This window comes from Oryx dammah, unplaced genomic scaffold (genome assembly GCF_014754425.2).
Source record: "Oryx dammah isolate SB20612 unplaced genomic scaffold, SCBI_Odam_1.1 HiC_scaffold_4, whole genome shotgun sequence".
NCBI lineage: Eukaryota > Metazoa > Chordata > Mammalia > Artiodactyla > Bovidae > Oryx > Oryx dammah.
In genome coordinates, this window is record NW_024070188.1 from 89283820 (window position 1) to 89296118 (window position 12299).

Below are 12299 nucleotides of genomic sequence, written 5' to 3' on the forward strand. Positions count from 1 at the left end.
AACCAGTTAATCCTAAAGGAAATCAACCCTTAATGTTCATTGGAAAGACTGTTGCTGAAGCCCCAGTACTTTGGCCACCTGATGAGAAGAGCTGACTTGCTGGAAAAGACCCTGATGCTGGGAAAGATTGAAGGCAATCGGAGAAGGGGGCAGCAGAGGATGAAATGATTCGATACCATCATTGACTCAATGGACATGGATCCGGGACACAGTGAAGGACGGGAAAGCCTGGCATGCTGCAGTCCATGGGATCGCAAAGCACTGGACGAGACTTAGCGACTGAACAACAGCAATGAAGGCAAAAACAGAACTTATCTCTTAAGATCAAGTTTAATTCAAATCAAAAGGATTAAAATAAAGAAAATGTGAAGATACCTGTAAATTTCAAGATCAAGCTTATTTGGTGCTTCAGCTACTGGGGGCAGCAAATATATAAAGTCACTTTAAAGAGACTCTGTCAGTTGCACAGCGCAGTTTGAGATAAGCGGGCATCAGAGACCCCTGACACTGTAGATCTGAGGAGCAGGCTTGGGCTCTGAGGCATCTGCTCTTAGTCCCCGTCTCTGCATCTGGAGATCTGAGTGTGGTCTGTAGGGGGCCAGAGAGAAGGAGTTTCCCATCTGCAGCAGACTTTTCCTGCATAAGCAGCCTCTCCCTGGAAGTGGCTCAGAGCGGGAGCGGGACCTCCCCAGGCAGGATGGGCCCCTCATACCGGCTGGCTTGCTTCTCAGGTCGCTTCCCCGTCCTGTCGCCTGAAGTCTGGCATCTAACACCCCCAGCCCACCTCGGGCCACACGGTGGGGGTTCAGTGTGGACAGGAGGGGCCTGGTGCTGGTGGGCAGACGGGCATCCTGGCAGCAGTGGGCAGCCGCTGCCCCGCTCTGTCCAAGAGCACTGGTGAGGCTCTGCACCAGCCCAGCTTGCGCGCGTCCTGCTCTGACGGTGAGAGGTGGAGAAGCAGGTCAAAAGGCCCTTCCACCACAGGGAATGGCAAGACCCGTCCGCGTTTGCCCTAAATTGTTCCTGGTGTTGAAATTGGCTGGTGAATCAAGTATCAAGTTGGTGAGTGTGAAGCTGCGTGTTTTGAGGACATTTCCATGTATTTGATGGGTGACAGCTTCATGGGCCGGTCTCTTTTGGATATTCTAGTTTGGAAACGATTGAAATATTTCAGTATTTGGTTAAGTTGGACGAAAATGTTTTTTGCATTTCATATTATGCTCTGCTGACCTTGAACAGAAGTGCAGTTGGTTTACACCTGTAGGTTTTTCTCATATTTTCTTTGAAATTTGTGGAGTCTGTATTTTTAGAACCCAGCAAACTCATTAATGTTTTTCTTTTGATCGAAGACCATTGGGACTGTCTTTCTTTTCAACAAAATCTCTGGCATTAAATTAAAAAAACAGAAGAAAGAAGAAAAAGAAAAGTCAGATGCCAGGAGATCTTGGAAATATTCTGAGATTTCTGGAAACACTGTCATAAAGGATTCTGACAAAAGCAGCTTCCTGGAGAGTCTAAGACCCAGGTCTTTTGAGTGACGGACGTGTAAGAGGAACACTGTCGCAAAGCAATGCCTGATATTTGTCATCCTCCTCCACTGCCCGAATCTCACAAGTGCTGTCCTGATGGCCGTCGCAGAGTGACCGCTGTCCATGTTGGGGTCTTGATGGGCATGCGTGTCATCAGCGCGTGAGCACAGAGGGCCTGAAATGTTGTGCAGTTGGACCCCACGCCGTCACGGTTGTGATGACTTCCAGACCCCTCACTCTCTCCCTGTGGAAAACCTGAGTGACACACACCTGGACGCTCACTCCGGCCAAATAGTGACCGTTGGTCTAGAAGCCTTGGGATCACTTACGGGCCCTTTGTCTGAGTTGGGTGCTGTGATGAGTCACCTCGGCATGCTCAGGGCAGGCTGAGCCCTGGGTCCATGGGACCATCTGCATTCATTCACGCGCATGACCCGGGCCACTTGCGGGGGACGTCCTGCTGACCTTGGTGGGACCTGGACTCTGCTGGTCCTGCAGGGAGAGCTCAGGTCCAGCTCTGTTTCTGGACACTCTGTGGAAGGCGTGGCCCACACACGTGGAGAGCGCCGAGGTTTCCAGTGGGCCTCTGCGGGCCTGAGAGCGCCGGGCAGCCCCTCTCTGACGTGCTCTGGGTGCTTTCACTGTAACTTTACTAAAACACACGACGTAACGCCTGAGAGCGCTGCAGGGCGTGCAGCCCAGCAGCCCTGGTGTGGTGCCACCTGCCTTCCTCCCTGCCCTGGTCCAGGGCAGGAGCCGCTGTGGGTCTCCACATGGGCAGAGATAGGGCTGGGGTGGCAAGGTCCAGGGCCTCTGCACACCCTGAGCTCCCAGAGGTCAGGGAACCATGCAACCAGGACGAGAGGCCAGGCTGGCAGGCTGCACCTGACTTCTCGTCTCTGAAATGGAGTTGGGTCAGGTGAACACGAGGAAGTCTATCTCTCTGAAGGTTTTTCTGATCATGGACGTGCGGTGGTCAGCAACCCTTGCTTGCATTTGGAGAGCCGAGAAACGGGCTGGAAGCTGCATCGCTGACTGCTTGCCTAGGCTTCAGATGACCTGCCCTGGAAGAAGGCAGGCCTCTGAAGTTCCCTCTACCTCCCAGGGAGGCTTTGTTATCTGGTGACGGTGCCCAGGACCAGGGCACAGTATGGTTGCTCTAAGTCAGTGTTCAAGCTGGTTTTAGAAAAGGCAGAGAAACCAGAGATCAAATTGCCAACATCTGCTGGATCATGGAAAAAGCAAGAGAGTTCCAGAAAAACATCTATTTCTGCTTTATTGACTATGCCAAAGCCTTTGACGGTGTGGATCACAATAAACTGTGGAAAATTCTGAAAGAGACGGGAATACCAGACCACCTGACCTGCCTCTTGAAAAATTTGTATGCAGGTCAGGCAGCAACAGTTAGAACTAGACATGGAACAACAGACTGGTTCCAAATAGGAAAAGGAGTGCGTCAAGGCTGTATATTGTCACCCTGCTTATTTAACTTCTATGCAGAGTACATCATGAGAAATGCTGGGCTGGAGGAAGCACAAGCTGGAATCAAGATTGCAGGGAGAAATATCAATAACCTCAGATATGCAGATGATACCACCCTTATGGCAGAAAGTGAAGAGGAACTACAAAGCCTCTTGATGAAAGTGAAAGAGGAGAGTGAAAAAGTTGGCTTAAAACTCAACATTCAGAAAACTAAGATCATGGCATCCAGTCCCATCACATCATGGCAAATAGATAGGGAAACAGTAGAAACAGTGGCTGATTTTATTTTGGGGGGCTCCAAAACCACTGCAGATGGTGACTGCAGCCATGAAATGAAAAGATACTTACTCCTTGGAAGGAAAGTTATGAACAACCCAGAGAGCATATTAAAAAGAAGAGACATTTCTTTGTCAACAAAGGTCCGTCTAGTCAAAGCTTTGGTTTCTCCAGTGGTCATGTATGGAGGTGAGAGTTGGACTATAAAGAAAGCTGAACACCAAAGAATTGATGCTTTTGAACTGTGGTGTTGGAGAAGACTCTTGAGAGTCCCTTGGACTGCAAGGAGATCCAACCAGTCCATCCTAAAGGAGATCAGTCCTGAATATTCATTGGAAGGACTGATGCTGAAGCTGAGACTCCAATCCTTTGGCCACCTGCTGTGAAGAGCTGACTCATTGGAAAAGACCCTGATGCTGGGAAAGATTGAAGGCAGGAGGAGAAGGGGACTACAGAAAATAAGATGGTTGGATGGCATCACCGACTCAATGGACGTGGGTTTGGGTAAACTCCAGGAGATGGTGATGGAGAGGAAGGCCTGGTGTGCCGCAGTCCATGGGGTCACAAAGAGTTGGACACGACTGAGTGACTGAACTGAGTTGAACTGAACTGAAGTCAGTGTTGACCTGCAGCATTTTCTTCAGCAAAGAGTCTCTCCATGGAGGAGTCTGCAGGTGTGTGATGTGTGTGCCTGTGTGCACAGGTTCACGTACATGTGTGTATGTGGGCAGGCACCTCCATGTAGGGAGGTTCCGTGTGTGTCCTGCAGGAACATGTGCACGTGTGTGTGTGTACATATGTGTGCGTGTCTCTTCTGCCAGACCCTTTTGGCCAGGCCCGTGTCCTCGCTTCCTGCCATGTCTCGTCAGACTCCTCGCACCCACAGGCAGGCTCTGAGATGCCTGTTACGCGCGTGGCTCCAGGACAGTTTGATCAGGCTAGCACTTGTCCCTTGCAGAAGCTCTCCCCAGGCTTGTTGGCCTTAACCTTGCACGGGGTTCTCCCAGGTCTGATGTTAGACGCACCCTCTCGATGAAAGCAGACACAAGAGGTGAGGCCGTTGCTCTCATGTTCAAACCAGGATCAGAAATACAACAGGACTCTGTGAAATATCGTAAAACAAAACAAAACAAAACAAAAACACTTCTCTGTTTGCTTCAGCAACACCTGTATCCTCCAAGAGTTCATCTGGGGAGCTGGGCAAGCGCAGAGCAACCTCAGCTGTCCCCTTCCCGCAAAGGTCGAGGCCAAAGTTCACACGAAAGGATCCCGAGACCACTTGCATGGGGTGCTGGTGTGATGCCCGGATGGTCGCCGTGGTCAGTCTTCACGGAGCGGGTTCTGATCAGTTGTGTCCTGGATAAACATGTCAGAAACGCCTGAACACTTTCATATGTTTGTGTGCCACCCCAATTATGCACCCTGGGTTTTCCTGTCTAATTTGTTTCTTTCTTCATGCATTTACAATGCTAACACATATTTAAGATGGACACTGGGCCCCTTTCTCCTCGGCTCTGAGCCGCTCCCTCTGGTCGAAGGATGTGTGGGCTCTTGTCGCGGCGCTGCCTGCTGGCTGGCTGCAGGCGGGCAGATGAGGGGCCTCCTTGGTGTCCTGCTGGCTCTGTGTCACAGCCCGGCGCTCCGCACCGTTTACCCCAAAGACCGCAGCACAGAGTTCTTCGTTTTTCTGAGTCTGGCCTTCAAAATGACAGGTTGGTAAAGTGTTACAACTTTTGAAATACAAGATCTGCTTCATTGGATGCCAATAAAGTAAGAAGCCAGTCACCCTTGGGCTAGCGTTCTGCGGCCGCTACCAACAGAGAGCTGGCTGCTTCATCGGCCCCCAGCCTGGTCCGTGCAGGCCCTGTGCTGGCCACGGGGACCCAGCGGAGAGAACTCTGTGTCCCCAGAACGTTGACCCCCCGATGCTCAGAACCACCAACACGTAGTCACCCTGCTGTGTCCAGAGTCAGCAGGTCTGTTGACCAGAAAATTACTCAGTGTCGCCTCTCCATAGATTTCATAGATGGACTGTAAATAATTCCATATCCCCTCGAGTTCCTTCCTCAGTAAGGAGCTGGCTGGGCGGCTCTCTCTGGAGTGAGGACTCACCTAGGAAGAGTTAGAGGGAACACAATCCCCTTTCTTCAGAGTCATGTTTCAGCATCGTCCTGTGTGTGTGATGGATGGGGGCCCCGCAAGAAGAGCGCCGAGGCTCGGGGTGGTCCAGCTCAGGGCCGCCTGTAAACGTCAGTACCCCTGACCTCGTTCTGGCTGAGCCTCCTCGGGCCCTTGTGACTGTTCTCCAAAATTCTTCTGCATGAAATGGGCAGCAAATGTGTCTCTTCCCATAATCGCTTAATCTGAGCTGGAGTGATTTTAGCAAAGTAAGAAATTATTTGCTTCCTGTTTAAAGGACAGCATCCTTAGGAATAACTGCTATAGAACATGGCTGTTTATTTCTGGTTCAGAGTGAGCGTTGCAGCGTGACGGTCTCTGTGACTGATGTCTTCTGATGCGTAGACACGCTTGTGAAAAGGAATCTCTTTTACTTTGCAACTGAGTTTTCTTTGCAATTGTTTTCTAACAATGAGGAAAATGAGACAACACACCCTGGGAGTTGGCCCCGCATTTCAGTAGGGTGGAAGTGGTGGGCTGCGGTTGAGACCCTTCTCAAGAGTGCAGCCGCTGCACCCGACTTAGACATCTGGGGTGTGGCAGGTGGTCCAGCAAGCGGCACCCTGGTTTGGTGGGCAGATAGAGGCTTGCTCTCAGGGACGGGCCCTGCATTTCCTGCTGCGCAGTTCTCCTGGCTCCCCGTGCCTGGGTCGCCAGCCGTGTGCCAGCGTAAACCGGAATTTAACGCTCTGTCCACATAAGAGGTTTGAGAACTCCCCGATCAGTGGCAAACCACACGCTTTTGAAGGCAGCATCGGAGACAGGAGCGAGGCCCATGGGTTCTTTGGCCGATGTATGTGTGTGTGCTGTGTTCTGCCAGAGTGCAGCTGTTGGGAGTAATTTGTAACTCGTCTGGACCCTCGTGGAGAGCTTGCAGGCTGGGAACCGTATCACTTTTCCTTTTAGACAGTCAAACCACAGGTTATACTAAAAAAATGAGGACAGAAGTCCACAGCAGTGTTTTCTCCTCAGCAAAAACACAGGCTGCATTAAAACCACATGTTGCTGAGTGCTGGCAGGAACGCAGATGACGACATGAGGCCCGCATCGACGCACCCCCAGCGCACAGGCCCGTCGTGCCAGGGGCGGCGCTGCGGCACTTGCCTGGGGTCCGAGATGAGGGCCCCCAGCAGCAGCATCTGTGCTCAGGCCCGGCACCGCGGGGCAGGAGCCCTGAGCCTGGAGCTGGGCCCCAGATGGCGTCTCATCACGGCCAGGAGATTTTACTCCCAGGCAAGCAGAGAGTCACCCGCTAAAAATGCTGGGCGGTGGACACGTTTGAAGCAGTATCTCTCAGCGTCCAGAGGGCCTTTCAGACCTAGACAACTTGTAATTTAAATCTGGAAACACTTAAGAAAAATGGGGAAAGCCATTCTTTTCGACTTGTGAGATTCAAGTGAGTTACGTGGGCTGGCAGTCCACAGAAATAAGCCCTGTGCTCGGGGTGCGGGCCCCGGGTGGGAGACTGGTGGAGGCGGCCCCAGGGGCGGCCTTCTCCGTGGTGGACACAGACTCAGCTGGCCTGCGGTCCTGGGACGATGGGCCCTTCCTGGGGCTCAGCCCAGCCCCCGTAACTCGTGCCAGGCTTCCGAGATGAGCGTCGGGGTGAGCAGGCTCTGGTGCCCAGCTTAGATGCAGCAGGTGAGTAGGGGCCGCCTTCCTCACCGTGACCCGATCTCCACGGTGCGTCTCGGCGGCTGTGTTTCCTGACACCTGCGTCCGGAGCTGGGTGGGGCCTGCCCCAGTCTTTCCCTTTTCTGCTAGTTTATGGGTCCCAGGGGCATCCTCCCGAGGAACAGGAGGAACCCCGTGTTTTCCATCCAGTCATCACAGAGGCTGTTTCACCGCGAATGTGTGGAAATCTGTGCTCAGTGCGCCAGGAGGGCTGATAAAGACACTTGACTTTAATCTGACGTCTTGTTGGATTTTCCACTTGAGATTGGATGCGCAGGAGCTGGTGTCACTCTGAGATACTGAGAAACTCAGATGCAGAAGGAAGAGCCTGCGGGGTGGACAAGGGTGGACACAGACAGGGTGTGCCCCCTGGGCTGCAGCCACGGGCCAGACGGCCTGTGCCCCTGGGGTGCCTGCCCTCCCACGCCCGGGCCAGTGTCCCTGGGCTGATTCTCACTGTAGCTCTCAGACGTGGCCCCTACTTGGCACACGGCCTGGCTGTGCGCTCCGGAGGATGTCCTTGGGTCCTGGAGTCTGTCCGTGGCCCGGAGGGGTACCATCCGACTTCTGCTGTCCAGGAAGTAGAGTCCGCCTTTCCCTACGGTCAAGCCCAGTGGCGTTTTGGAGCCTTGGTCTCCTGGCTCGCTGGGCGTGGAGGACACCCGACTCTTCCCGCCAGGTCTGGCCTCCCCTCAGGGACACTGGAGCCCGGACAGGTGTCCGTCTGCAGCCGCCCGCCCCGTGAGGCCCCTGCGGCCCGGCCGCCCACGTGGTGCCTCTCCTGGGCGTCTCCAGGGACCTGACCGCCGCCCTGCCCTGTGCCTCCCCGCAGACGTGTCCAGGTGCGTGGCCGAGAGGAAGTACACCCAGGAGCAGGCCCGCAGGGAGCTGCAGCAGGTGTTCATCCCCGAGTGCAGTGAGGACGGGACGTACAGCCAGGTGGGCGGCCTCTCCCCCGCGGGGCGGGCTCCCTCCTCGGAGCAGGCGCTCCTGTCCTGGGGAGCGGACGGGGCCCCGCCGGCCCGCTCACAGCAGAGACCCCAGCCCCAGTGCGATGGCGCTTCTGGAGGGGCACCTGCCAGGCCACAGGTCAGGGTCACATGCAGTGTCTGCCTTTCCCGCGGTCACCTTGTCCATCAGTGGCAGCGTCTAATCACCCAGTTCTCCACCCGGAACGGGTCAGTATTATCATTGTCATTTTGTATTAAAGGAGATGAATTCCTGAGAAGCCCTGCTAACTGACGTATTAGCTTTTGATAGGAATAAAAGCAAACAAGATGGAGCCAGCCAATAGTCAGGCTTCCCTGGTGGCTCAGCTGGTAAAGAATCTGCCTGCAGTGCGGGAGACCTGGGTTCCATCCCTGGGTTGGGAAAATTCCCCTGGAGAAGGGAAAGGCTACCCACTCCAGTGTTCTGGCCTGGAGAATTCCATGGGCTGTGTAGTCCATGGGGTTGCAGAGAGACTGACCGACTTTCACGTTAGATTTCATCCAATAATGTGAATTCTGTGCATTTTTTACAGCAATCACTTGACCTTTGGAAGACTCAGGGAGGAGAGAGACAGAGGGAGGTTGGAGCTGTGGGTGGCATCCATTCAGGCTGGCCGGTGGGGGGCAGGTGGGGCCAGGACGGAGCATCTCACTGGCCGCTGGACCCGTCTCCTGTCCCCGACTCCACCTCGGGCCGATGGGCAGACCTGGAGCAAGTGTGCTGACTGCTCAGTGCCTCGGACCGCCTCTCGTAAGATGAGGGCTGGTGGGGATTAGACTCTGAACAGCGACGGGCCGGCACTACCGGCGTAGGGTGCAAACACCCCGGCTCCTTTCAGCCCTCAGATCCAGGTCCAGGGCACTGTGGGGCCCCTTGCCAGGGGTCCAGACGCAGCCCTCAGGAAGCCCTGGGCCTCCTGGTGCCCCGGGAGGAGCCGCGGGCGTGGTGGGCCGTGGGCGCCCCTGCGGGCACTGACCGCCCTGTCTGTCCCTGCCCCGCAGGTCCAGTGCCACAGCTACACGGGATACTGCTGGTGCGTGACGCCCAACGGGAGGCCCGTCAGCGGCACCGCCGTGGCCCGCAAGACACCCCGCTGTCCCGGTAGGTCCCCTCAGCGCGCGCGGCAGACCCGCGGCTGGCGCGGCTGGCCGCTTGCCGACCGTCTCCTGAATGTCTGCTCGCAACCGCAAAGGAAGTCAGTTTAGGTGGGATTATGGGGAATATTGGGACACATTTGTGTCGCTGGACAAAGCCCAGGATATTATGAGACCCTGGTTTTCAAGAAAGCTTAAACAAGCGGAAGATCTGGTTCTGAACCAGCACAGGTTATGGCAACTCGGGACTCGTAATGTTTAGCAGTGGCCGCGAGGGCTGTGGTCAACAGCCGAAATGACCAAATGTTTTCGTTGGCTGAAAGAAGCAAGCGTTTCTGGGTTTGTATGTATATGATTGCAAAGCAAAAGCAGATCATTCTTCACAGATGCCTTTCCAGATGGCTTGTTTGTGTTATTTTATTACTCATAAGTGGGCTTGATGTACTGAAGGTAATAACCCTGGCGGGAGAATAATCTGTAAAAGGGCCTGTTTTCCATTAATAATTTACCAAAATGTTATAAATGAATCAGATCATTTTTATTTGAAAATGGTCTGCAGCTTGAGTTTTGATTAATCGGTGACGGAGACGTGTCAGACCGTTTACCAGGACGCTCCCTTGTGCCACAGCTCTACCGGATTCAGCTCACTGAGGAAAAACACATGTTACGTAACAATACGAAACACCTTCCTGAATTTTTACATAAAATGTTGAGCATTTGTACTTAGAGTTTACTTTCAAGCCTCTTTTCTGTTTGAAGAGCAGGCATCTTATAATTAGAAATTCTGCCCGTGGTTCAGACATTTATACCAGGAGCCAAGTCACTGGTCAGAACTCATAACTGCTTCACCATGACGACACACGTAATTAACAGAGACACGAAACCTAATATTTCAAGTGACTGGTCATCACTTAAAAGCCAGAGGGTGTGCATAATGAGGAATTAAAACATCTTTATTTTTAAAACTGTTATGTCATCCAATACCTAAAAATTGCTGAAAATATGTTTTTAGTGAGCTAACATTTACACCTAATAATTCTTTTACAAACTCATGGAGTAAATGAAAGAGAAAAAAAAAATTAGCATAATGAGTTGGCCTCTGTGTCCCTCAGTCTGAGAGATGCTTTCAAATGCTTATTTCATTTCAACCAGGTACCAGCATTTTGAGTCGCGTTGAGCCTTATTTTATGAAGGAGAAAGCAGAAGACATACCTGTTTCCGTGATGTTAGTGACACCTTTTGAAAAATTAAGTAGTGTCTGAAAGCACTTTCTTAGAAAACCATGAGTGAAGTTGGCCAGGTTTCTTGTAATTTCCCTGTAATACTTCGTTTCTAGGATCAAAACACCCTACTGTTCACTCACATTGATTTTTCCAACCAGGTAGCAGCCACATTTTACTGTATAGAAGTGTTCCATTGTTTCCACTGTCCATGTGGATATTTTGGTTGAAGGGATGGGTATGGAAGTAGGATTCTTCCCGAATCTGGTGTTTGTTGCATGGAAAGTGCCATGGGGCAGGGAGGGGGTGTCTCTGAGGACACGTGCGGAGTGGGTGGGGCAGGCTCCTTGGAGACCTGGTCCCTCCTCGTAGGAGCACCTTTCTTTTCACTTCTGTGGCTTGGTTTTGCAGCTTGGCCAGAGTTATGAAAAGATTCTACTAATCCCCAGCGGTATTCACGCTTTTATTCTGCAGAAATGTGGGCGGGGAAGCAGGCGCCTGTGCTCAGAACGTGCGTGGAGGCCATGCCAGGGAGTCTGGGGAGGATGGGTCGCACACACACATACAGTTTATGCTGGGCTTTTGCTGACGCATCAGAGCTTCTTCCCAGCTGTAGACAGCTCCTCACCAACCATGTGGAAGGACGTGGTGACGGGCATCGCTTTGCTGAGCCTGTGCTCGACACTGGGCCTGCCCGCTGGTCAGGCTCCATCCGCACACCCCAGGAGCATCCTCCTCCCTCCCCTGGGATGCTGGCTGACACCTGCTCGGGTTGGCATGCCTGGTCCACTCTGTAGAGGACAGACGTGATTTCCGTCCAGTTTATTATGATCAGGTAAACGCCAGCGTTCAACAGTGGTCTTTGACCCTGGAGTTCACACCACACTTACCACAGAAGCACTTTCTCTAGAAGTTTGAACATCAGAAAAAGGTATTAAAACTTAGCAGTAAACACTAATGCTCACTTAGAATGCACGTATATGTGTGTGTTATGAGTTGGTGCAAACACACGTGTCAGCAGCCTGTGAGGTGGGCGGGCAATGCCCACTCATGGCTGATTGCAGTGGAACAGAGGGGCCTGCCTGCCATGTGCCCCGGTCCACTCCTCCCCGAAAGACCTTCAAACCAAAGGATTCTTTTATTTCACAATTATGTGTTTCTAAGTCATTAATGTGAAGCACCCAAATTCCTATGAATCAATAAGAAAGCTGGAATAATGAGGCGATCTAGCAGAAAAAAGTCAGAAGTCTTGAACGGTCAGCATTTTATACATGAGGAAACCCTAAGGACCATAGCTCAGTTGGTAAAGAATCTGCCCACAGTGCGGGAGACCTGGGTTCGATCCCTGCGTTGGGAAGATCCCCTGGATACAGAGAAGGCTGCCCACTCCAGTGTTCTGACCTAGAGAATACCATGGACTGTATAGTTCACGGGGTCACAAATAGTCAGACACGACTGAGCGACTTGCAGGAAAGAAAAAGGACCAGTAAGCAGAGGAAGAGATGCTTGGGCTCATTAGCATAGACCGGGGAGCTGCTCATTGGCCTCCTGGGAGACTCCCAACATGGGGAAGGAGCTACTCCCCCCAAGCACGGTGACTCCTTGTGACCCTGGGACCCCTCACCCACCTTCATAAGCTTCCATCAGGTCAGCTCACTTCCTTGCCTGCTGTCAGTCAGGAGCTGATGGGTAATTGCACAGCTTTTCAGGAGTGGACGACCAGCCTGGTCTTTCCTTCTGGCTGTGGGCTCATGACTTTCGATGGAGCACAAGCTGCAGAAGGCAGAGGGCTCCCCTGGAGAGAAATCGGCCCCTTTAGCCCCTGTGGACACCTGCTTCCTGGAGACAGTCATTCA

At 52.8% G+C, this 12299-nt stretch overlaps 1 protein-coding gene across 2 annotated transcripts in view; it reads left to right on the forward strand.

The window, feature by feature from the left end:
* Positions 1-12299, forward strand: part of SMOC2 (SPARC related modular calcium binding 2) — a 161276-nt gene that overhangs the window by 57172 nt on the left and 91805 nt on the right. For both annotated transcript variants that reach the window (XM_040239197.1, XM_040239198.1), the window contains exons 3-4: positions 7972-8078; positions 9131-9230. In XM_040239197.1, the coding sequence (XP_040095131.1) occupies positions 7972-8078; positions 9131-9230 (207 nt within the window). The remainder of the gene's footprint in view (positions 1-7971; positions 8079-9130; positions 9231-12299) is intronic.